Below are 23,934 nucleotides of genomic sequence, written 5' to 3' on the forward strand. Positions count from 1 at the left end.
ACTGCAACATTTTTCAATTCAAATAAACAAAGTCTTTTGGAAAGAATTACGTTCATGAATGAATTATAAAATATACTTTTTATTAAATTGAAAAACATATAAGTGTATTAATCCTGCTTACATAAATTAATTACAAAAGCTCAATATACTTCAAATTGATCCCATCCTAATTTAAAAACAAACATATATTTTGATAGATTTCTCTGTTGGTGGAACTATGAACCACCCATGAAAACAGCACCATGACCACCCGATTTGATGAACCTCTTAAACAAAAGAACCAAAATTGCGATAGTAAGTCCGACAGCAGCCCATGTAAACAAGCGGTCAGCGACAGCAGATTGTTGAACCCTCATCTTTGGCCTTTGCAGTGGCTGGTTTCTTGGTGCCCCTGCAGGAATCTCTCTCACAACTCTTGTGTATGCGGGAAAGGGATAAGCGTTGCCAGGATCCACAGGTTGTTCTTCTACAACCCCGCCACCTACTTCTTCATTTGGGTGTTCAATCCCAGCATCCACGGGTTGTTCTTCGACAACCCTGTCACTTGCTTCTTGATTCGGGTGCTCGGCCTCAGCATCGACGGTAACAGAATCTTGCTGATGGGCCTTGGCTTCTCCTTCCCTTTCGATAGGGTGTTCATCTGAGGAAAGTGAAGGACTATGTTGAGGAACATGGGGAGTCTTGCTTAGCATATATTCATGTATCTGTAACATGAAAAAACTTCATTAGTAGAGGATCAAAATCATAGTATCAAGGTGTGTAATCAGTAACTTAAGCAAAACATACCTCATCAATAAGTTTCTGGCGTTCTGGATTCCCGAATTTAGGTGCTGCATCACGAGACTTGATGGCTAGGGCGAGCCGCTCTTCTTTTGTATATTCTAGAGAACCTAAAGCACCATTCGGGCTGGTGGGCATGAATGCAATCAGTGCCACTAGAGCAGTCCTCACTATCAACACCAACAACCAAATTAGCCAGGTTTTATCTGTACCGGATTCGGACACCCCATATCCGACTACTCTCACAAACGTCAAAGTAACATAGCTTAAAAAAGATATGAAACAGTACAAATATGTTAACACGTCAAATGGCAGTGGAATCAACAATACAACATATGAAAAGTTTTTCATTTTCCCGATCCAGGATAACAATTTATTTCAAAATTCGGATTGTGTTTTCCTTAGAGATCAAAAGGTACTCACCACTCCAAGATGGTTGCCAATGCTCCGGATGGTGATTTGATATGCTCAAGCAAATCTTAGTTTGGGTTTCGAATCGTCCATTTGGCTGAAAAATATGAGCAGATAAAAGAGCTTCTTAGAACATCAAATTAGACAATTTACCAAACAAATGAAATATTTACACCATGTTGTTTGGACTCTTCATTTTTCTTTAAGTACTCGTGTCTGACAGGTAAATTACCAAGATATAACCTCCAAGAATCCTCCAAATACATAAAAAAGTCTTAACTATGCTATACAATACTCAGATACATGCATATATATATATAAAAGCAAGCCTATACATGTGTGTGTGTGTAAAAGCAAGCCCTTACAGTAAGCAACGTAAAAGAAGGTGGCTTAAATGGATACTCAGCAGGCAATTGGATCCTTCCATGATAAATCCCTCCTTCAAATTCAGAATCCCTCGGACCCCTAATTGCGAATTGCCATTCAAATATATTCTCCTGAAAAGGAAAAAAAAAAACCAAATTCATCATCACAATCCTCAATACGCCTCTCAATTTCACAACACATCAAACATTTTTCCTAAAATTTTCAAATCAATCCCTGTCCCATTCAAAAATCCAAACCATCAACCTGGGAAAATTGTATAAAAAAATAACATAAAATTTTGATATTTGTTTTACCTCGAGAGGTAGGCTCATGAAATCATCAGACGGATTGGATTGCATCTCCTTAACCTCTTGTAAGATCCTCTTCACCGCCGGATTCTTGAGGTTATACTTGTCTTCATCCATATAACCACCGATCGTAAAAACGCCACCAGAGCCGCCGCCGCTACCACCACCTTATGTAAATACGTTGTTATCTTTGTCGAGTGTTTATATAAAAAGAGGAATCGAATTTGAGAAAGAACAAACGAAGCAGAAGAATTTAAGAGTTCGGGTTTTGAAATTTAGCGGTATACTTGACACGTCATTGGCTCAAGATTTGAACACGTGGCTGTTTTTCATTGGAAGAGAGATAATAGCTTCTGTTGTTACTTGAAGTGTGTGATTTTCGTATATTTAATTATCATAAATATAATATTATTTTTATAAATTAACAATTTATCTTATTTAATTAAAATAATTATGATTCACTAGATTGACACTAACAAAAATAATACGTTAATATATTATTAAATTTTATATAATAATAAAAATAATTTCATTAGATAAAGTCATAAAAATATTGAAATAGATTTTATATTGGTCTTAAATTAAATTTGTTATTTTATATTAATCACTATTTAATTAATTAAAATTATATAAAAATTAAAATTAAGTTTTTAGCATTATAAATAGATGTATTAACATTATATCATTCAAATAATATAAAAATATTAAAGAATTAACTTTCAATATTAGTCGACAAATATCATATCTATCATGAAAGAGATTCTATTTTCATTATTACTTTATATGTTAGGTTTTAATTATTTAAAATTTAACAATATTATTATTATTATTATTTTACATTTAATAATATTTTATATTTTTGAGTATTTTTTAATGAGATTCTAAGTTTACTTCAAGTATTTATATATTTTTATTAATAATATTTTATTTAAGTAAAAGAAAACATTAATGTGAATAGAAATTAATTTTAAAATAAAATGTAAATATCAAAAAATAAGGTCTTATATAAGATTATATAAAAAGATGTAATGGACAATTATTAAAATGATTTAGTAATTTTTAAATAATTTTAAATTATTGTACAAGTTTCCTGTCAATACTATACAAGACCCCTTTTAAAAAAAACAATTTCAATTTATCATTATAATTTATTTTTTTAATATAAATTTATTTGCGATAATCATTTGATGTTAATATATATATGTGTGTGTGAGATAGGGAGAAAGATACAAATTGTTTTTTTTTAATTTTAACATTTATTTTCTAATAAACTTAATACAAAAATAAGGGTTTAAATTATACTTCAAATTAATTTTTGGTGCTTAAAGAATTTTTTATTTAAAATAGGTGTTCAATATTTTCTATGTTACACTTTTAGGTGTATACCATTATACTTTTTGATTTTTTTATTTTTTAAATAAAAAAATTATATTAAAAAAGACTTTTTTTTTAAAAACCCAACACTCCGTGTCATCACCTCTCCCTCTCATCCCCCACCTCTGATGCTGAAGAGTTACCATTGGCTGAATTTTATTCGGAGCATAGCGAAGAACCCAATGGTGGCGGCCGTGTAACACACTAACAACTGAAACCGTTGAAATCATCGAAAAAACATCAAAGGAAAACCTAAAAATTCGACGATCCTTCATGCAGTTTCCAAGATGATTGACACAATTTTGCGGTGAGTAGAGGATTGATTTTTGGTCGCGACGGCGAGATGATTATAATAGTATCAACAATGACGATCATGAACTGATGGTGAAAATTTTTGGGGTTTTTTATAAAGAAAATTATAATATTAAGTGTTTTTTAAATAAAAAAGCGAAAAATATTTATATACATAACACTCGTAAGATAACAACCAAATTCAAAGACGGTTACTAAAGGTTTTCATGATTGGTTAAATGTACTCTTAAGTCTAAACAGTCAGTTAACCATTATAACGGTTATTAAATTTTGTTAACCCTAACCTAACCATTAAGAAATGATTAATCGCTAATGGTTAATAACAATTAACGGTTCAGTTATAGGGTAACATATGCCTATTACAATATTTTTCAAACATAACAAAACTTAAAATTTTATAAAATTTACGATGATAGAAACATGTATATTTGTAAAAAAATCTTATTTATTTGTAAATGTATTTTATTTTGTAGAAATATATATATTACGAGGTATATTCGTTTTTACAGTTTAAAATCTTATGTGTATATTTATATTTTATAATTTAAAATCATGTATTTATTCTATATATGTTTGATTTAATATGCTCCTATATAAGATAAACATGATAATTAAAAAACAAGAGGAATTGTTTTGATTTTGTTTCTAATTCTATTCTTTAAAAAATATAACTAATTAATTATAATATATTAACTTTTAACCAATAATTAACCATTTATCAAAATTTATTAACCGTAACTGTAACTGTTATCTAATATTTAGTGGTTCGATTAATTAACCTATAAAATATTGTGGTTACATCGGTTAACGGTAATGGATTAATTTGAACACCCCTAACGGTTACAATCCATGCACCTAAAAGTGCAATATTGGAAATGTTAACATCTATTTTTAACGAAAAATTATGTAAACACCAAAAATCAATTCAAGGTATAGTTTAGACACTTATTTTTATATTAAGTCTTTCTAATATTGTAATTATCTTTTGGATAAACTACATATTTAGTGCCTACACTATCAAATTTTATCCATTTTAGTACCTTAACTTTTAATTTTTTTTCAAAATCATATCTAGAGTTTAATTTTTGTTTCATTTTTAGTACCAAAATTAAAGTGTTACAAAAATTGAAAATTTAGGTACTAAAACACGTTTAGTACCTAAACCATACTTAAATTTTGAAGAAAAAAAAGGAAAACTAAGGTACTAAAACGGACAAAAACTAATTAAAATTTTAACAATGGAAACTAAAATGAAACAAAAAATAAATTTTAAGTATAATTTTAAAAAAATTGAAAATTTAAGTAGTAAAACAAAAACCCTTATCTTTTAATGTTTTATATATTTTAATTTATAAATATCTCGCATATTGAATTAAAATTAAATAAAATAATCTTATTTAGTGGTAGCTGGAAGAACTAAACATTTATCAATGACCACTTTCTGCAATTGAAAAACTCTTGGAAGAATCAAACACTTTTTAGAATAATCTAGTCTAGCCCTTGTTTTCCCGTCGGATTGCCCCCTGATGCTCCGGCGGTCCAAATCCTTCATTCCCTCGTTTCATGGATCTGTCCTCCACCTTCGTTGTCGATTTCTATCGGTGTGTATCTCTCCGACATGAATACAATAAAATCATGAATGCAAATAAATTGGTTTATATGCAATGATAGTCGGAAACTCGAAAAACCCGGTGCACATATTCAAGCTACAATCTTTTCATGAAAGGAATCAACGAACAACTCCGCTAATTCACAACTACTAGGAACTATTGTCATTTATAAGCATCACAAGTAAATGGAAAAGGAATTATAACATCTACCAAACTTATTTCAGAGGGCTTGATTACCGGCATGTAGAGTCCGACATTGAACAGGCAAGATGTGTACTGAAATCTCTTCTTCATCGCCTTTTACCATGCCTTCGGCTCTTCCTCCGATGGCTCTTATCATCGAAATCAGAATCTGAACGGGAGTCTGAATCAGAAGACTCGGAAGATGAACTGTACCTTCTACGCCTCACCTTCTTCTTCTGCTTCCTCCTCCTCTGCCTCTTCCTCTCTTCCTCAGACTCGGATGATGAACTGTCATCTGTGCTACTATCTGCTGAGGAAGAATCCGATCCCGTAACAGACGAGGCACCGCTATCAGTCTCAAAAACTGAAGCCTCACTATCAGAACCGGACCCAGAATCTCTTCGATGCTTCCTCTTGCTTTTCTTAGATCTACTCCCTTCATTTTCATCCTTGACGTCTGAGTTGTCCAAATCATAAGAGATCGAAAGCTTCATCCTCAGTTTCGGGTTCTTAAGCTGCTGCGTACGTGAGGGCCGTGAAATGTAGACTCGTTCGTTCTTGCATTCATACGACCAATGCCCAGCTTGGAAACACTTTTGGCACTGTGAAGCGCCCATCGTAGTAGTCATCGTCATCTTGTCTTTCCTTTCACCAATTCGCACCGCCTTTTCGGTACTCATCAAATACATCTGCCGCTTCGCTTCCCTTTTCTCCTGCCATCTGCTCGGCCCCTCTTCCTTTTGCCCATAGGCATTGACATTTCGGGCTGCAGCTGCCGCCGCCCTTTCAGCTTGAGCACGACTAAGACCCTTTGCGGCAGTCAAGGCTGCAGCTTTGATTCTGTCAGCCGCTGCCTGGGTTTTTTCTTCTTTCTTACTCGACATCTTTTCGAATACACAATAACAAAAATAAAACTAGGTTAGACAAACATATAGATTATTCAACCTAAATCTCCAGCACCCTGCATTCAAATTCCCAGTTTCTTCATTCTAAAACATATATTTTTTAATTAAATTACTCGAAAGAAATCCAATTTACAAAAAAAATTCACTATGCTTTTACACAGAATAGATAGCCAATCTTGAAGAAAATACAATTCAGTTCAATTCAATCCAAATCCTTCCTTCTAAAACAAGTAGTACTAAACAAATCAATACAAAAACCCTATTTTTATCATAATCACAATATTTAACAATGAAACGAAAAATAAAAATTTCGCTAACAACGAAATCAAACAGATCAAGATATATAATTAGGGCATAAAAATTAATTTTACCGAATCTATCAATTAACAACCAAGAAATCATAAGAAAAGCTGATTTTTCTCTTCAGAACAACGAAATGTAAACACCAAAAGGAGGGATTAGAGTTTCAGAACAGCAGCAAACCCCAACCCCAAAACACGATGATTGAAAAAATTTCTACGTTCATAGTCTATTAAACCCTAAATTGAACATATTTTGGGGAGAAATTCATATATCAAGAAGGGAATCAACGCTTACCAGTAGTACTTCGCGTGGGAGAAGATGCAAATAAAAAAAGAGAGAAATTTTATAATTTGGCTATTTATTTTTTACTCTCACCATAAATATATACGAGAGGTGGGCATTTCGTCTTTTTCTCTTGTAATTTGGATTTGGTAAACTATATTTTAGACAGATTATAATAAATAGATCATATTTCCAAATAAAATTTTTATTTAATTATTTAATTAAATATTGTTACAAACACATTATTTTACCAAAATTAAATTTTATGTAATATGATATAATAATAATTTTAATTTTAAAATCTTGTATAAAAAACTATAAATTTATCTTTTAAAATTTAAAATTTTTGTCAATTTAATATTTATTCTTATCTTATATTACTTATTCTTTGTCCTATAAATATTATGTTATTTTTTATTAATTAAAATTATTTTACTATCTCATATGGTATTACTTTTTATCAAAAAAAATATTATATTTATTATTATATATGAGATATTAGATAAAAGATGGACAAAGTCTTTTTTAGGAAATTTATTTTTTATTATAAGTTTAAGATATCCTCTTTTATGTTTTTCCAACCATATAATTGATTAATATTTTTGTAAGTAAATTTCAAATTTTATTCAATCCGATAAATTCACTTGATTTAATAAATATCACAAAAAGGAAACCAATAGTTTTTTAAATAAAAAAATATTAAATTAATTAAATTATTTTTTTAACAATTTTTATCTAGAGTAACGAAGAAGGGGAATTACATGCCACAAATTTAAATGTCACAAAATTGGAAATATAGTTTATCCTTTAAATTTCTTATATATTTTTGCTTTTAAATATTTTTGTTTTGTAAAATTAGAAAATAAATATATTAAAAATCATATTAGGAAAATAAGAAAAGCACTAAACAATTACATGCCACAAAATTGGTCTTTCTGTCTTAAGCTGCGAAAACAAGACAGTCAGTTTCATATTATACCGTCTTATTAAGACGGAGGGTTTCAAAATATTCCGGTCAGGAGATTCGCCGCTGTGGAGATGGCGGCTCCAGTGATGGCACATTGCAACAGCTGCTCATGGGAACCATTCTCGCATGTGAGTGCCACTGTCATCCCCGTAAGTGCCTCCGCAACGGCACTGTTTTTGTGCACCAAAAATCGATATCCAACATCATACAATTCGATCGGTGTTTCGGCGATTTGTTGACCAAATGAAATCGATTTTTCGGTTCAAGTCTATGATCCAGGCTGAAGCCAGGATACAGAAATGTATCTTGGTTAACAAGAAAGAAGTCAAACTTACCCAATCGTGCGTGCCTCGAGCCTCTTGTAGGCCATACGTAATACCGGAATATAAGCCGGCAGCCAGCCCTGTATAAGATCAATTAATGCTTCATGATTATGTCAAACGGAGCAACCGACTACCGGACTGTCAAGAAGGAAAAACTTACCCCATTCTAGAGATTCTTTCCCAGTGCTCTTCACCTGTTGTATACAATTGTTACAAGTAACAAAGTCGTCAATCAATACATACACACACAATAGTAGAATGAAACATGTATTTGGTTACGGGCATGAACATAAAACTGCACCCGGAAGAGAATGTGAAGGTATTATACTCCAAAAGGGGTATTCGATCGTATTCGGCTATGAACATGATGAGTAGTAAAATATATGAGAAAGAGAAAAAGCATACTCAATCATGTTCGAATATGAACACGAGTAGTGAAGTAGAGTGATCCGTTGAATGCTTGAAAAAGGGTATACTCGTACCGGACACATACTTGTACGTAAAACTTGAGTGGAATCGAGTAAACAATACAGAGAATAAAGACCGATGCTATGATTTAGAGCAAAACATATAGATGATTTTAGAGAGGCATGCAGCATATGACACCAGGGGAATGAAGAGCATACCATTGCTTCGAGGGATTTCTTATTGGTTTCACCTGCAATCAACATATATATAAGCAATAATAATTGAAACTTTCACTAGAAATTGAAATAGCAATCGACGGTGACTGAGCCAAAGTTATGGCGGGAAGGGTCATGCCCCCCAAAATTTTATGTTTAATTATTTTTAGATAACTGTTAATTTTAAATTACTCAAACAGTCTTCTAATCTCTAAGTCCAATTGCTTTGTTAGGTCCTCTTAGATTTGAGAATAGACAAATTAAATCTTGAATTTCCAATTTTGGAGGTCAATTTTGCTTTTTAGATCCTAAACTAGATGTAGTTAAACTCTAACTCTCACCATCTTTCTTTACATTATGTCCCTATCTAGGGAGGGAGAGATAAAGAGTCGACGGATACTCCTTGAAAATTTAAAATTATCATATATTTTTTTTAATGTATTTTCTATTAAAAATATATTTTCACCTTAAATTTTATAATTTTGGTTTATCCCCTTAACATAAACATCTATTGGTCACTATATTATATTGTATCCAGGAACGAAGATACATGCACAGTTAGATAGACTTTTACCCCTCCTAAATTTTTCTATATAACAATATTTCAAGTACCTGTCAATTTAAACTTAAATAAAATTATATTATTGTCCCTCTCTTTTTTTTTGGAATTAAATACTCTCTTTTATAATAAATACTTATTATTTTAAAATTAGATAATTTGCTCCTCTTAATATCTGATTCTCCTAACTTCGTCCTTGTCCCTATTAATAACAAAACCGAATATGTCTAATCAGAACATGACACATTAATTTTAAATTTCAAATTAATTTTAATAAATAGACTATAATCCTCCTATTATTATTATTCCGATTAAACAAATAGATAAAAGAAATGATCATGAGCGAGTAAGCATTTGATGATACCTCTTAGATGAGGGAAGGGATGCTTCTTATCGTTCTTAGCACCAGAAGCATCGAGATCAGAGGAAGTAGTTGACCAATTTCCTTCAAGAGTTAGACGACAACCCTCTCTGGCAACAGCCTTGATTGCACCAATCTGCAAACTCAAATCAACCCACCAACAACAAACATCATACTTTTCATTGGGGCTTTTCTTCAAACAAAAAGAAGACATAAACAAACACGTACGCTTGCAGCTTTGAGAAAGCTGTCAGCAACGCGGTTGAGGAGAGGGTGACCGAGATCGCAGAATCCGCCATTGTCGAAGCTACGCAGTTCGTCAAGCAAAGACCTTGTCTCCAAGTTGCCGCCCATTGCTTTGGTCTGATAATAACAATAAGAAGTTGGTAAAGGCTGATGAGTAAAGAAGGAAGTAGAGGGGTAGGGTTTGAGGGAGGAGAACAGAAGAGGTAGAAGAACACGTGTTGGTAAGAGCTTCCATGTCTGGTGCATGTATCCTGATTCGTGGCATTCCATGCTTCTATGTTTTCACCACCTATTATCAGTGGCGGATGAGGATCATGTACATATTCACCTTAAAATTTAATTTTTTTTATTTAATAATTTTTTTATTAAAAATATTTATCTTGAAATTTTATTATATCTATTCTGTATAAAAAAATTATGTTATTAATATATGCATGTTCATCTAAATATTATTTCTAAATTTATCACTAACTATTATAGTTGATTAAAGATGAGGATTTAATTCATTTTTTAATACAACTAGACAAAGTTAAACAGATATTTCGATTAGATGCGAATGGAATTAAACTTTAAAATATAATTATTCAATTATTGTTTTAGTTGAATGAACTAATCTGATTTAATATTATTGTAAAATATTAAACAGACAAGATTTAAAATTAAATTGTTTTAAATTAAAACTAAAATATATAAATACATAAATTTTAAAATTATTATTATATCAAATTATATCGAATGTTTTTTCAATGAAAAAAGGGGCAAATTTCACTCCTCAATTCTATCAGTTTTTTTCATCAAAGAGCATTTTTTAAGAATAGATTTAAAGAAACAAAACAAAATATTTGAGAAAACGGGGAATGTTTTTACAAATGCAGCTTTCAAGGGCAGCTCACAGCATCCGAAACTGCATTGCAGAACTTACTTGGCCGTGGAATGATATTGAGTACATTTCTTCTAGCCTTCCGGTGGCAGCACTATACACGATCGTCCCCCCTGACAATTTCTCACTTCCTCCGAATCCGTGTCCACTTTGGTAGTCCCCAAAGGACTGCTTTAGTCAACAAACACATCCTTGAGTCGAATAAAACAAACAAGTTGAACAAGTCTCCTTGCCACCACTCATGATCCATTTACGGCCATTTAGGTGACGATTTTGGCGGTATCAACGAGGAGTCCTCTCCACTTATTTGCCTATTTTCTGAGGGGATAAGCAGGCGATCTGAACAGTTTCTAGGAGGATCTTTATCTTTATGGTTGTCCTCTTCTGAACTATTGTCATCAGAATCTCCTGGACTGCTCAATTCCTTCTCTAAATGATTTTCCTCACCTGAGCCTTCGTTTACCTCAGCTGATCGGGTAGATAAATGCACAACATTTGCAGTTTTCTTACCAGACAACACAGCTTGGCTTAATGTTGGGAATTAAACGAGTAATTTTCTTATGATCAGATTAGTGAGAATGTGAAATAAAAGCGCAAAAATAATTCCTGAAATTGATAATGGAGTTCGGCCAATTATGCCCACATCTCCAGATTGCTGCAGATCTTTTACTAAAGATAGAAAATTTACAGGTGTTTACAAAACACTCACAACTCACAAGAAAACTCTCTAAACTCTTTAGTATTGGGAGAAAGCAATGATTTTGAAGCTAAATGGGTTAGGGTATTTATAGTTGAAGCTTAAGGACTAATCTTGTAAATACTCTAAAGTGCATGAACTAAAGTTGAAATTTTCCATGCCAAAAAAATCAACAAAATCAACCATAAAATTCGATGCCCCCTTTGTTGAAAACCATTCGACGATGCCCCCTTTTGACTTTCACTTTCAACAATCTCCTACTTGAAAACTGATTTTAATCTTTCTTCACACCTCGATCAATGCAACAACATTTCTGGTCTTGTTACTCCAGCATGCCAACTGAAGCTGAACACAACTTCAGTTTTCCCGTAGTCACCGTCTTTGTTAACATGTCTGCCGGATTTTGACTGATCTTTTCAAGTTTCAAAATCCCATCTTCCAAAAGAGATTGGATAAAATGATATCGCAATTGTATGTGCTTCGTCCTGGAATGAAAAGACGGATTCTTCGCTAGATGGATAGCACTTTGACTGTCGCAATACAAGACAATGTTTTCTTGTTTCTTGCCTAACTCTTCCAAGAAACTTTGGAGTCAGACCTTCTCCTTGTTGGCTTCCGTAACAGCGATATATTCTACTTCAGTTGTGGAGAGAGCAAATATCTTCTTTAGTTGAGAAACCCAACTCACTGTAGTACCTCCTAAAGTATAGACATACCCTGTAGTGCTTTTTTTGATGTCAACGTCTACATAGCCTGTCAATATTATATTTCCACCTTTGAAATAAAGTATTTTGTTTGTGGTACCCCGCAGATATCTGAGGATCCATTTGACTACTTCACAATGTACCTTGCCCGGATTATTCATGTACCTACTAACAACTCCCACTGCTTGAGCAATATCTGGTCTAGTACAAACCATGACATACATCAGACTTCTAATTGTTGAGGCATATGATACCTTCACCATGTGTGCACGTTCTTCCTCCGTCTTTGGTGACTGTTCTTTGGAGAGTCTAAAATGAACACCTAAAGGTGTACTTACTGGTTTAGCATCTTGCATGTTAAACTTGGAGAGTACTTTGTTGATGTACTCAGTCTGTGATAACATCAAAGTCCCTGACTTTGTGTCTCTCTTCATTCTCATCCCAATAATCTGCTTTGCAACGCCCAAATCTTTCATTGCAAACTGCTTCAACAATTTTTTCTTCAAGTTTATAATCTCTTGCATGTCTGAGCCTACAACGAGCATGTCATCAACGCACAACAATAAAATAATGAAGTTGTTGTCGAACTTCTTGATATAGCAACAATGATCTGCTTGGCATCTGGTAAAACCACTACTACCCATGAAGCTATCAAACTTCTTGTACCACTGTCTAGGAGCTTGTTTTAAACCATGCAAGCTCTTCTTCAACCTGCATACCAGGTTTTTCTTGTCTGCCTCTATGAAGCCTTCTGCCTGCCTCATATAGATTTCTTCCTCCAAATCACCATGAAGGAAAGTTGTCTTTACATCTAACTGCTCAAGATGTTGATTCTCTGCAGCTACAATTTTCAACACCAATATGATTGTAGACAGCTTCACGACTGGAGAGAAAATTTCATTGTAGTCAATACCTTCTTTTGCTGAAAACCTTTGACAACCAATCTTGCTTTGTAGAGTTTTCTCCCATCGTGCTCTTCTTTGATCCTGTAAACCCACTTGTTTTGGAGCGCTTTCTTGTCTAGTGGTAATTCAGCTAATTCTCACGTCTGATTTGACATAAGCGAGTCCATCTCATCTTTCATAGAAGACTCTCACTTGACTGAATCCTCCACCTGTATTGCTTCATCATAGCACTCTGGTTCACCATTGTCAGTCAGCAACAAGTAGTACAAAGAGGGCAAATAACGCTGGGTTGGTTTAGGAATTCTAGAGGAGCGTCTCAGTTCTGGTGTGTCTGGTTCTTCTTGAACTTCTTCAGGACTGATCTGAACATCATATCCAGAAATATACTCAAACTCAACAAATTCCTTTGTTTCAGCTTTGGTATTGGAGCTACTTGATTCTATGGTTGACCTGTCTTTTTACATTACATTCTCATTGAAAATGGCATCTCTGTTTTTGATGATCTTCCGATTTTCATAGTCCAAAACCAGTAACCGAACTCATCACCACCATAACCAACAAAGACACATTTGTTGGATTTGGCATCAAGTTTACTTCTTTCAGCAGAAGTTATGTATACATAAGAAATACAACTAAACACTCTTAAGTGTGAAAGGTTTATTTCTTTCTTGCTCCAAAATTCCTCTGGTATTCCACCATCCAAGGGAACTGAGGGCCTACGGTTGATCAAGTAAGCTTCAGTGTTGATAGCTTCAGCCCATAGCAATTTGGGCAAGCCGACAAGTATCCTCATATTTTTGGCATATTCATTCAGAGTTTTTTTCATGCGCTCTGCTACGTCATTCTGTTTACTGCCATGGGAACTGTTGTCTCTATCTTGTTCCCATTGTTTGCGCAGAAATCTCTGAATCTACTATTTCTGTACTCTCCTCTATTATCAAACCTCAACCGCTTGACTTTCAAACCAGTCTCATTTTCCACCATGGCCTTCCATTTTCTGAAGGTATCAAAGACTTCTGATTTCTTCTTCAGAAAATAAACCCACACTTTCCTTGTAGAATCATCGATGAAGGTGACATAATATAGTGAGCCTGCAAGAGATGGAACTGGAGATGGTCTCAATACATCAGTATGAACCAACTCTAACTTTTCAGCCTTGGTGTCTTGTCAATCTTTACAAAACTGACTTTCTTTTGTTTGTCAAATATGCAATCCTCACATAGTTCGACATCTATATTCTTTAGATCCGACAGCTTCCCTTTTGAAAAAAAGTGTCTTCATCCCTTTTTCGCTCATAGGGCCAACCCTTTGGTGCCATAGGTTTGATTTTCCATCAACATCTGCTACTGTAATGATATTCTAAGTTTGAGGTTACATAGAGAGTGTCAGTCTTCTTACCACGAGCAATGACGAGTGCTCCTTTGGTAATCTTCCATTCACAACCTAAAAAGGTTGTACTCTATCCTTCTCCATCAAGTTGTCCTACTGAAATGAAATTTCTTTTGAGACCAGGAATATGTCTCACTTATTTCAGTTTCCAAGTGGTCTGGTTTGGCAACTTTAATCGGATGTCTCATTTTCCGACGATCTTCAAGGTTTCATCATCAGCTAGATGAACCTTCCCAAAGTCACCACTGACATAGTTCTCCATGATTTCTTGGCATGGGGTGGAGTGGAAAAATGCCCCTGAATCTAAGATCCATGATTCAATCGGACTGTTGACGCTTAGAATTATGGGAGCTTAAAAACCATTAACTTCATACTTTAAGAGATAGAGAGAGAAGATGAGGGAGAAAAGCATTATGAGTAAACATGTCCAATGTTTTTGAAAAGAAAAAAGGCTCAAAACTACAGCAAGCAACAAAAATAAACCGAAACAGAATGCAATCAAGAGAACTCGATAATTCATTATAACATTGAGGATTATGGGAAGAGTAGAAAGCTCCACAGCTGGCAACTCCCTCAACTCGCTATTTACTGCGTGAAATATCTCATCTGCAGTAATCATATATGAGACAAACATTATGTCATTATCCATGATTGTATTTCAAAATTGCTCAAATGGTAAATTTAATAAGAAAATCTAATATAAAATTCACATAGATGTCTGGGGAAAAAACAATTTTCTGTGAATCAGAGGTTGAAGACGCAAGTAACTCAAGAAATAAAGCACATTTAATTCATGTCTTCCTACTTCTAAGGCAGAAGTCAAATAAATTATTAGATTAACCAAAATAACTGCTAATAAATTTAAAGTTAGTTTTTGCCTGGAATTGAAGTCTCTTTTGGGGGGAAAACCAGTAAGAAAGTTAAACCATTTATAAGGATGCAATGTTTGATTAAATTAAGGAGTAAGAATTAATAATTAATTTCAATCAGATTTCAAAAGTACTTACTGTTTTTTTATAGGAATAGTAGGTCTCATTAAAAACCTCCTTCTTAGTAGTCCTTTACCATGAGGTTAGAACCGACTAGCGAAAGGAGGAAAAGAGTACCAGAATATATTGATTATAAATAAATTACATAAGAATTAAACCACTCCTTGTATATACATAAAATTAACCACACTCTAATAACCCCCTTGGAATAAAACATCCGAACTCAGTACAACAAAGTGAACCATTATCCAATCCCCTCCTTTGCAAGCAAATCTGCCTCGCAATTGCAGCTTCTCGGAATCCACCTCACAATGACCTCATTCTCAAAACAGTAGCCGCAATATCCTTAACAACGTTTAAAAGAAAAGGTGGAACCGACTCCTGATAATTCAACCAATCCACGGCTAACTTGCAATCACTTTCAATAATGAGCCTTCCCTTCATTACCCATTCTGATGACACAAAGATGTCTAATCCTCTTTTGATAGCTTTCAACTCTACTAAAATGATAGGAGTAGGACCTATTTTTTCTGAAAATGAAAAAAGCTTAATCCGATTCCTATCTCTTAGAATTCCCCCAATTCCAACTAACATCCCAACACTACTCACAGCACCATCCATGTTAAACTTAAAAACATCGACTGGAGGAGGACTCCAGCTAACCACAGGCTGTTCAAATCCATAGAAGCTAAAATTTTATCAACCAATGAAGGATCCCCAATTAAAGAATCCACTTGAATAGAGAGTAGAGGATACTTAGCTAGGAACCATTTCGCTAACCATACCCTAACTGTGAAAAACAGTAAGGATGTCCATCTTACCTCTTTCAAAAATAATTTCATTTCTCGTCTTCCAAATTGACCAAAAAACAGCCCCCGGAATAAACTTCTACATATCTGAATAAGGCCTCAAAACAGACTATGAATTTAGAAGTGAAGAAGGATCAGTAGGTAAGGCTAACCTGAAACCCCAATAGCTTATAATTATATTCCATAACACCCATGAAAACTGGCAGGAAATAAACAGGTGCTGAACTGATTCTTCAGCTTGATTGCAAAAGGGGCATTGAATGTCCTCCCCTATAGGAATTCCCATTTTCTTCAATTCCACTCTAATCGCTAATTTATTGAGTGATACTTGCCAAAGGAAAACCTCTACTCTAGGAGGAACCAGTCCCTGCCAAACACATTTACTCCAAATGAAAGGATCCTCATCAACTGAGGAGATTGATGTCGTGCAAGCTTTTACAGAATACAACCCCTCACCCACGCCATCCCAAAGCAAACAATCCTCCAAATATTCATTTAATTTGATATCATTGAGCTTACCCAATAATCCAACCAGTTGAACCATTTCTCAATCACATAGGTTCCTCCTAGTCTTAAAATTCCACTCCCATCCATTCGAATCAAAGCTACCAAAATCAGCAACCTTACCCCCCTTGGTTTGATGAAAGAGCAAAAATCCTAGGAAAAAGAACTTTCAAAGGAAAATCCCCCAGCCATGTATCATCCCAGAAGGAAATCAATTTGCCATTCCCAACTTGTAGCCTCGCATGAGATCTAATGCATCCTCCAATGAAATCATCCTTCGTGTAGCTCACAATACCTCTCCAAATCCAAGAGTCCTTGTGAGAAAGGAATTTATTTACATCCATAGAAATACAACTAACATTATGTTTAGAGCATAATAAATTCTTCCACAAGGATTCTTTCTCATTTGCAAACTTCCAAACCCACTTTCCCAACAAAGCTCTATTAGTAAGCTTCAAGTCAGCAACTCCTAGGTCACCTGCTCTTTTTGGTTTACAGATCTTATTCCAACTCACCCAATGCATTTTTCTTCTTCTCTTCCCCTCCACCCCCATAAAAAGTTCTCCATCAAAGAGTTCAATTTTTGACAAATCTTAGATGGAATCTTGAAAATGGAAAGATAAAATATAGGTAAGGAGGATAATACCGACTTTATAAGCACCAATCTACCGACCATAAACAAAGAGGAAGCTTTCCATCCGCCAATTTCTTATCGAAGTTGACGATGACCAGCTCCTACAATTTCTCACAATTTTTTTAGCCCCTAACGGAAGGCCTAAATAAACCGTCAGAAAGAAACCAATAGAGCAGCTAATGTCCTTAGCCCAATTACCAATGATGTCCTCCTCCACATTAATACCATAAAGTTTGCTTTTAACTAAATTAAGATGAAGCCCCGTCATAAAACTAAAAATCGTCAACACTCGTCTAACATTTTTAATTTGAGTGATGGAGGCTCGACAAAAAAAATTAAGTCGTCAACAAACTGAAGATGAGTCTAATTGAAACAGTTTTGACTCTTTCCAAAAGAAAATCCTTAGAATAAGCCCGAATCCACATCTTTAGCTAACATCATATGAAGAAGTTCACCAACCACGTTAAACAAAATAGGAGAAAGACTACATTCTTGTCGCAAACCTTTTGCAATATGAAACTCTTTTATAGGAGACTATTCAATAAAACAGATATTGAGGTTGTGGAAATACACTGATCAATCCAAGAACACCACTTTTCTTCGAAGCCCATCTCCTTCATAAGCCTTAACAAAATCTGTCAATCCACAGTGTCATATGCTCTGCTAAAATCCACTTTAAAAACAACCCCCTACAGTCCTTGTTTCCTCCAGTAATCGATGCTTCATTGGCTAAACAAGCACAATCCAACAATTGCCTCCCCGGAATGAAAACAAACTGTGTAGGGCTAACAATATCTTTAACACAAGATATAAGTCTTTTTGAAAGAACTTTAGAGAGAATCTTATACAAGCTGCCCACTAGACTAATAGGTCTATAATCTTCAATACTCTCAGGATTACCTTTCTTTAGAATCAAGGTAATAAAAGCGTGATTAACCCCATGAACCCACTACTTTCCATTGTAGAAATCTGAAGAAAATAAACTCGATAATCTTCACCTTTAAAAACTTCCAGTACTTTTGTAAAAACCCATGGTGAAACCATCCGACCCAGGAGCTTTTGCACTTTCAGAAGATGAAATTGCTTGCCACACTTCTTGCTCTGTAAACACCTCCTCTAGAAAATCACTTTGAGCTTGAGATAACTGTTTAAAATCAAAATTCAGGCCCTCAACTTCCAGTGTTGTTTTTTCATTGTAGGCATTCTTGAAAAAATTAAACACACTGTCTTTTATCTGTTCTGGATCCGAGATTAATATGCCTTTAAAATTGATAGAATAAATAGTGTTGATTATGTTCCTTTTCATAGCAATAAGGTGAAAAAAACCTTGTATTCCTGTCACCATCTTTATTCCACCTATTTCTGGATTTTTGAAACCAAATCTTCTCCTCGATCCTTAGTAGCCTCCATAATTCCATTTTAAATTCAGTCAATTGATCCCGTTCCCATGCAAACAAATTTTCACCTTGACACTTTAAGTCCAAACTGTTAATTTTAATTTCCAGCAACGAAATGGACTCTGCCAGCCCTAAATGGCTACTTCCAGACCAGTTCTTGATTTTATTTTTAGCTTTTTGCAGTATTCTGAAGATTCCACCACTATTTTTCTTCCTTTTATCTACTACCAGAGATTCTACAACTAAGTCATCGAAACCTTGTTCTTCTAAAAGAAAGTTAAAGAACCTAAAAGGTTTAGGGCCCTAATTTGTAGACTTATCCTCCAACAAAACTGGATTATGATCTAAAATAGATTTTGGTAAAAGAAACTGCGAAATGTTAGGGAAATTCTTAAAGAATCTTGCACAAATTAGAAACTGGTCTAGTCTCACCCATGTTGAATATTCTATATTGTTGCACCAAGTGAAAGAACCTCCTAACACAGGCAAGTTAATAAGTTTGGCATGTTGCACAAAATACTGAAAATATCGATAGTATGCCAATTTTGTGATTTCCCAATCTTTTCTTCTGGATCAAGATACGCGTTGAAATCTCCCCCTAAACAAACTGGTAAATTTATAGCACTAACATAGTTTAGAAACTCCTCATAAAAATCCTCCTTCTCAGCTTCAACTGGAGGCCCATAAACATTAATAACTACAAACTCCATCGGACCATTCTTAAATTTTTCCCACTAATTCCAAAAACCTACTATGAACATCTGATCTGTGACTTGAACCACATTCTCATTCCACAAATAAATCAAACCCCCCGATGAACCCTGTGCTAGAGAGACCTGCACCCCCTTTAACAAGTTACCCCATATTCTTCTTAAAATCGACCCATGGCATCGTTCCAACTTGGATTCTTGAATGAACAGAAAAAATTGGTTTCAACTTCTTGACAAGCCTTGCTACAGCTACACACTTTTCACTCCTCCCGAGACCCCTAATGTTCCACGAAATAATACTTAATTTATTCATAAACAAGAAATACCCCCTACACACAACATATACAGTCCAACCATCATCCTCCCCTTACTACATCTGACTCTTTTTCAAGACTTAATAATTTTTCAATAAAAGCCTCATTCCCTTCCTTAAATGAAATTCCTAACATCTCACAGACTTCTCATGTATCCAATGCTTCCTTCATCAATTATGAAAAAGAGGATGATGAAATAGTCGAATTATTAACCAGTTCAAGAGCTTCAAAAATTAAGACTCTCCTCTTCCTTATGTTTTCATTTCCTTTCCCTGAAGCAGTCACATTAGTTGCTTCCACACTCTCGACGATATCACTACTAATGACAGGGACCATAGATGTATTCTGGAAATCGACAGAATAATTGAAGTCCTTATCTTATCCACTTCCAATAATAGTTCTAGAAAATTGATAACTTCTTCTAAAATCATAAATGTTCTGCTTAATCCTCGTAGTAGCCAGTGGGCGAAAGTCATCATCTTCAATAGCAGAACACAACCATATTCTTCTATCTCTTGACCTCCTATAGACTCGAGCAAAGCGTCCTCTTCCCCTTCTACCATCAGGGGCACTTCTAATAGACAAACATGTAGAACCATGAAGTCCCTGATTCAACCGCTTTAAAAATTTTGCTTCACTGTTATCCGCTTGCATCAGAGTTCCTTCTACTAGCTTACCAAGAACAATGCCGTCATCTTCCTGACCCCCTTCTATTTCTTCTTCTAATGGTAAATTCTTTCTTCTGCAATAAATTCAGACAGATTCTGAACCTTATTTTGATTTACTGACCTGGCCCAATTCAACTTCACAGCAGGGCCAGCTGGGATAATTTTAGTAACAGGAGAATAAGACTCCCAATTAGAATCAAAATGGGTCGGAAGACTCTGGTCCACAGCCTCTCGCAGCCCAAGGCCTGCATAATCCCCACTGGGATTTAATTCAAATTCAAATTTGTCTGACACCCCATTAGTATTGGGCAAAGAGTCAGACTTCTTTTTCAGATACTGTTCCCCACCTTCTTCTGACATCCCCCTATATTGACTATTCTGAAGCCACGTGTCAACCTTTGACCAGAATCCTTCTGCTGAGTTCTCACTATTGTCTTCTTCCTTCTCTGTGTTTCCACCATCTTCCCCCTTTGACACATCGTCACTGCAGCTGCCATATGAACAATTCTGCCTCATGACTTCTAAAGCTTCAGAGATAGATTTAGAGCTGGATCCCACATTAATTTTATCTTTAAACGATCTTCCATAAGATCCTACAATAACATATTCTTGTACATCAAAAGGGCTTGCAACCCTTAACAACAATCTGGCCGAAGAGAGGTCATCTCTATTTCTTGTTTCCTCCATTATACTAACAACCTTTCCCCAATTACCTCCAAGCTTCTCCAGAAAAGGTACGCTCTAACTAAGAAGCGGTAAACCAACCAACTCGACCAAGCAATAGGCCAAAGGGACTCCATCTTCACTCAACAAAGGATCTACCCAATCAAACCAGCAGTGGAATTTCTCTCTAAGACTTGACCACACCTTTAAAAACTCTTCATTTGTATTGAACATAATAATACTGGCATTCCTAACATATCCCCACCTTATTATCTTAACCTGAAAACCCTCCTTTGCCAAAGCTCTCACCAGGGTTTCAAATAGCGTTTTCGGTCGCGTCGCGTTTATCGCGTTTGCGGGTATAGCGGATGCCATCGCGGTCACTGTGGATGTCGCGGTCGTGATTTTTTTAAAATTTCACACAACTTATCCTAAAACATAATAATTATAATTATAATTATAAGAAAACATTTTTAATGAATTTTAGAATGCTTCAATTTCAATAAAATTTGAAATTTGTATATACATAAAGTTTTTTTTAAATAATGTATTATTGAAATTGAATTACTATTTAATTACATTAGTTTAACATGATAATAAAATGTAATGAAATATGAAAAATGAATGTTGAAATGTTGAATGGAATTTGAATAAACTTAAAGAACAAAAAATAACTAAATTAAATAGAATTAAAATAAAAGTATAAAATTTAAATTGTAGAAATTTAGATTACTGAAATTAGGATTAAATTAAAAAAATTAAAGTTTACATTCTAAAATTAGGATTAAATTATAAATTTTAAAAGGTGGGAGGATGACAAATTAATATATCCCTTGAAAATATATTTTATAATTTATTAAAAAAAGTGAAATGGGAGTGGGACGGCCCACTTTATATTTTCCTTGAATTGAAAAACAGTTCATGTATTTCAATTAAAAAAAAGAAAGAAAATTCAGAAGCTTTGCCTTTATCCTCTCCAACTCCCGTCTCCCAACTCTCAAAAACTCCTTCGAGCGTAGATCATATTCAACAGTGGTGGTCAACGTGCGATGATAAACACAGTTTTTTTAAGTTTTTTTGCGGTAACGGTAGAATAATGCTATTAACGTCCTGTTATCGACGTTATACACCGTTACCCGTTAAATTGCGGGCACGACGGACTGTTATCGATGTGAATCCGTTACCCACCGTTAAAATCGTCAATATCGGTTTCAGACAACGGCACAACCGCAAAATAACGGCCGCTATAACGTTTGCGTTCCGCTGTTTGAAACCCTGGCTCTCACCACCATATCAGGCTGTAAGGGATCTTTAATAGCCCCTGTTAAGGAGTTTTTCGCCCAGCAAAAATCTTCTGATAGGATGTGCATATCCCATACATTTCTCACTCCATTTGCTTTCTTCTGGCCTCCCTATTCACCATTCGTTGTTGATCCAAACTCCTACTGTTAGCCACACTCACAACCTCCTTGTACGTTCTGCCATCTCTCAAACTTAGTGATTTCTCCAAATCAGCCTGTTCTCTACCATTAGCCTCACTATCTGGCTTAAATGCATATTTCTTTGCAATTTGCAAATATGGTCCCTGCAATAGAATGCAAACACTCAACAAGGAATAAACCAAAAATCATGATACAATCCATAAACAATTAAGTAATACTTACCATAAGTAAGAGCATCCCGTATTCTCTTGAAACTAAGTGCCAATTCTGTAGAATATTCCGAGTCTCTCCATGATATGATTGTATCTGAAGATAAATGCATATATAATTCAACCAAACTGAAATATTCAAAAATGACAATGATCCAGTTAAGAGCAGCATGTTTGCTATCATCAAAGCCAGAAAATACCCTCTTGCTTTCTGTAAATGTCATCAGGGCTGATGCGGTGTAAAAGCAAAGTCTCATTGTCTTCTTCATCAAAAACAAATAAAGTAGGTTCTTTTGATCTCTGAATTATAGCATATATGCATTCATTTAAAAGCAAGAACACATTGTCATAAAAATAGGTTATTTTCAAAAATAAATCCAGTAAATCCAGACTGGAAGAACAAAACTATAGAAACGATGAAAAAGAAAGAAAAAGATTTTAACCAAACCTCCGAATAATCAACAGTGACGTGGCCAGTTCCTTGATCATCCCATTTACCATCCTCACTCAAACGATAGACCTTCACTCGCTGAATTCATATATAAACAACGTGAGCAAGATATGGTGTTAGTCGACCCACACAATGACAATATCATTAAAATAATGCAGTCACATTAACATGAAGATAGACCTTGAGCAGTTATTCGTCCGTTGTCAAACTGACAACAAATAATAACTTATATGACCCCTCCCCCGTGACTCCGTCTTAAGCAAATTTCCCAGGTAATTATTTTCCTACCATAACATTTGGATATCTGTATGCTTCTGCTTGAACACATGATGTTTCTATCGATGATGCAACTGTTTTTGCATTCAAGATTAGGTATGCAACTGTTTTTGCATTAAGATTAGGTAAGTCACCCACGGAACAACACGCTCATCATAACTCAGAAATCTCTAGCAACTGTAATTTAGATCGTACTTCCAATACCTCTTTGGGAATATGTGCAAGGTATGTAAACAACAACTATTTGAAGTAAAATAAGAAAGGTTCGCTAAATATACCTTATCCATTGCTTGACAAATAAAACACACACTTGTCCACATTCTGAACATATATATTAAACACTAGAATCGCAAAAAGACTACCATGAAAAAGCACAAATA

At 34.6% G+C, this 23,934-nt stretch overlaps 5 protein-coding genes across 7 annotated transcripts; all 5 read right to left on the minus strand.

The window, feature by feature from the left end:
* Positions 1-61: 61 nt before the first annotated feature.
* On the minus strand, positions 62-2,028 carry LOC120191537 (ubiquitin-conjugating enzyme E2 32-like). Of its 2 annotated transcripts, XM_039194476.1 has the most exons (5): positions 1,872-2,028; positions 1,557-1,688; positions 1,204-1,288; positions 787-950; positions 62-704 (listed from the first exon to the last, which is right to left on the minus strand). In XM_039194476.1, the coding sequence occupies exons 1-5, from the start codon at positions 1,980-1,982 to the stop codon at positions 216-218; spliced, it is 981 nt and encodes a 326-aa protein (XP_039050407.1). In that variant the 5' UTR covers positions 1,983-2,028; the 3' UTR covers positions 62-215. The 2 variants fall into 2 exon arrangements, with proteins under 2 accessions (XP_039050407.1, XP_039050408.1); XM_039194477.1 differs by lacking the exon at positions 1,557-1,688 and having other exon boundaries at positions 1,872-2,013.
* A 3,197-nt stretch (positions 2,029-5,225) lies between these two features.
* LOC120191538 (zinc finger CCHC domain-containing protein 10-like) lies at positions 5,226-6,916 on the minus strand. The gene is made up of 2 exons (XM_039194478.1): positions 6,847-6,916; positions 5,226-6,228 (listed from the first exon to the last, which is right to left on the minus strand). Exon 2 carries the CDS (start codon positions 6,226-6,228, stop codon positions 5,452-5,454), a length of 777 nt encoding a protein of 258 aa, XP_039050409.1. The 5' UTR covers positions 6,847-6,916; the 3' UTR covers positions 5,226-5,451.
* An 837-nt stretch (positions 6,917-7,753) lies between these two features.
* LOC120191539 (outer envelope pore protein 16-2, chloroplastic-like) lies at positions 7,754-10,219 on the minus strand. 2 transcript variants are annotated; one of them, XM_039194479.1, is made up of 6 exons: positions 9,896-10,219; positions 9,671-9,803; positions 8,751-8,782; positions 8,285-8,318; positions 8,137-8,204; positions 7,754-7,979 (listed from the first exon to the last, which is right to left on the minus strand). In XM_039194479.1, exons 1-6 carry the CDS (start codon positions 10,181-10,183, stop codon positions 7,836-7,838), a joined length of 699 nt encoding a protein of 232 aa, XP_039050410.1. In that variant the 5' UTR covers positions 10,184-10,219; the 3' UTR covers positions 7,754-7,835. The 2 variants fall into 2 exon arrangements, with proteins under 2 accessions (XP_039050410.1, XP_039050411.1); XM_039194480.1 differs by having other exon boundaries at positions 7,771-7,971.
* Positions 10,220-15,783: 5,564 nt separating this feature from the next.
* LOC120191616 lies at positions 15,784-16,830 on the minus strand. The gene is made up of 2 exons (XM_039194533.1): positions 16,439-16,830; positions 15,784-16,165 (listed from the first exon to the last, which is right to left on the minus strand). Exons 1-2 carry the CDS (start codon positions 16,828-16,830, stop codon positions 15,784-15,786), a joined length of 774 nt encoding a protein of 257 aa, XP_039050464.1.
* Positions 16,831-22,560: 5,730 nt separating this feature from the next.
* Positions 22,561-23,343, minus strand: LOC120191617. The gene is made up of 4 exons (XM_039194534.1): positions 23,276-23,343; positions 23,028-23,127; positions 22,841-22,924; positions 22,561-22,761 (listed from the first exon to the last, which is right to left on the minus strand). Exons 1-4 carry the CDS (start codon positions 23,326-23,328, stop codon positions 22,561-22,563), a joined length of 438 nt encoding a protein of 145 aa, XP_039050465.1. The 5' UTR covers positions 23,329-23,343.
* Between the last annotated feature and the right edge of the window lie 591 nt (positions 23,344-23,934).

This window comes from Hibiscus syriacus, unplaced genomic scaffold (genome assembly GCF_006381635.1).
Source record: "Hibiscus syriacus cultivar Baekdansim isolate YM2019G1 unplaced genomic scaffold, ASM638163v2 tig00116970_pilon, whole genome shotgun sequence".
NCBI lineage: Eukaryota > Viridiplantae > Streptophyta > Magnoliopsida > Malvales > Malvaceae > Hibiscus > Hibiscus syriacus.

Bases quoted from the DNA above. Each gene is read 5' to 3' on its own strand.
- LOC120191537 (XM_039194476.1), bottom strand. From the start codon at position 1,982: ATGGATGAAGACAAGTATAACCTCAAGAATCCGGCGGTGAAGAGGATC. The intron at 1,689-1,871 runs GTAAAACAAATA...TTTCCTTTTCAG, and splicing joins TCATGAGCCTACCTCTCGAG to GAGAATATATTTGAATGGCA. The intron at 951-1,203 runs GTGAGTACCTTT...TGGTGTTGATAG, and splicing joins TTGGCAACCATCTTGGAGTG to TGAGGACTGCTCTAGTGGCA.
- LOC120191538 (XM_039194478.1), bottom strand. From the start codon at position 6,228: ATGTCGAGTAAGAAAGAAGAAAAAACCCAGGCAGCGGCTGACAGAATC.
- LOC120191539 (XM_039194479.1), bottom strand. From the start codon at position 10,183: ATGGAATGCCACGAATCAGGATACATGCACCAGACATGGAAGCTCTTA. The intron at 8,319-8,750 runs GTATGCTCTTCA...TGTATACAACAG, and splicing joins AGAAATCCCTCGAAGCAATG to GTGAAGAGCACTGGGAAAGA. The intron at 7,980-8,136 runs GTAAGTTTGACT...TTTTTGGTGCAC, and splicing joins CTCGAGGCACGCACGATTGG to AAAAACAGTGCCGTTGCGGA.
- LOC120191616 (XM_039194533.1), bottom strand. From the start codon at position 16,830: ATGGTTCAACTGGTTGGATTATTGGGTAAGCTCAATGATATCAAATTA. The intron at 16,166-16,438 runs GTTAGCCTTACC...ATAAAATTTTAG, and splicing joins ATAAGCTATTGGGGTTTCAG to CTTCTATGGATTTGAACAGC.
- LOC120191617 (XM_039194534.1), bottom strand. From the start codon at position 23,328: ATGGTAAATGGGATGATCAAGGAACTGGCCACGTCACTGTTGATTATT. The intron at 23,128-23,275 runs GTTTGGTTAAAA...GCTATAATTCAG, and splicing joins TCACTGTTGATTATTCGGAG to AGATCAAAAGAACCTACTTT. The intron at 22,925-23,027 runs GTATTTTCTGGC...ATTTATCTTCAG, and splicing joins CATTTACAGAAAGCAAGAGG to ATACAATCATATCATGGAGA.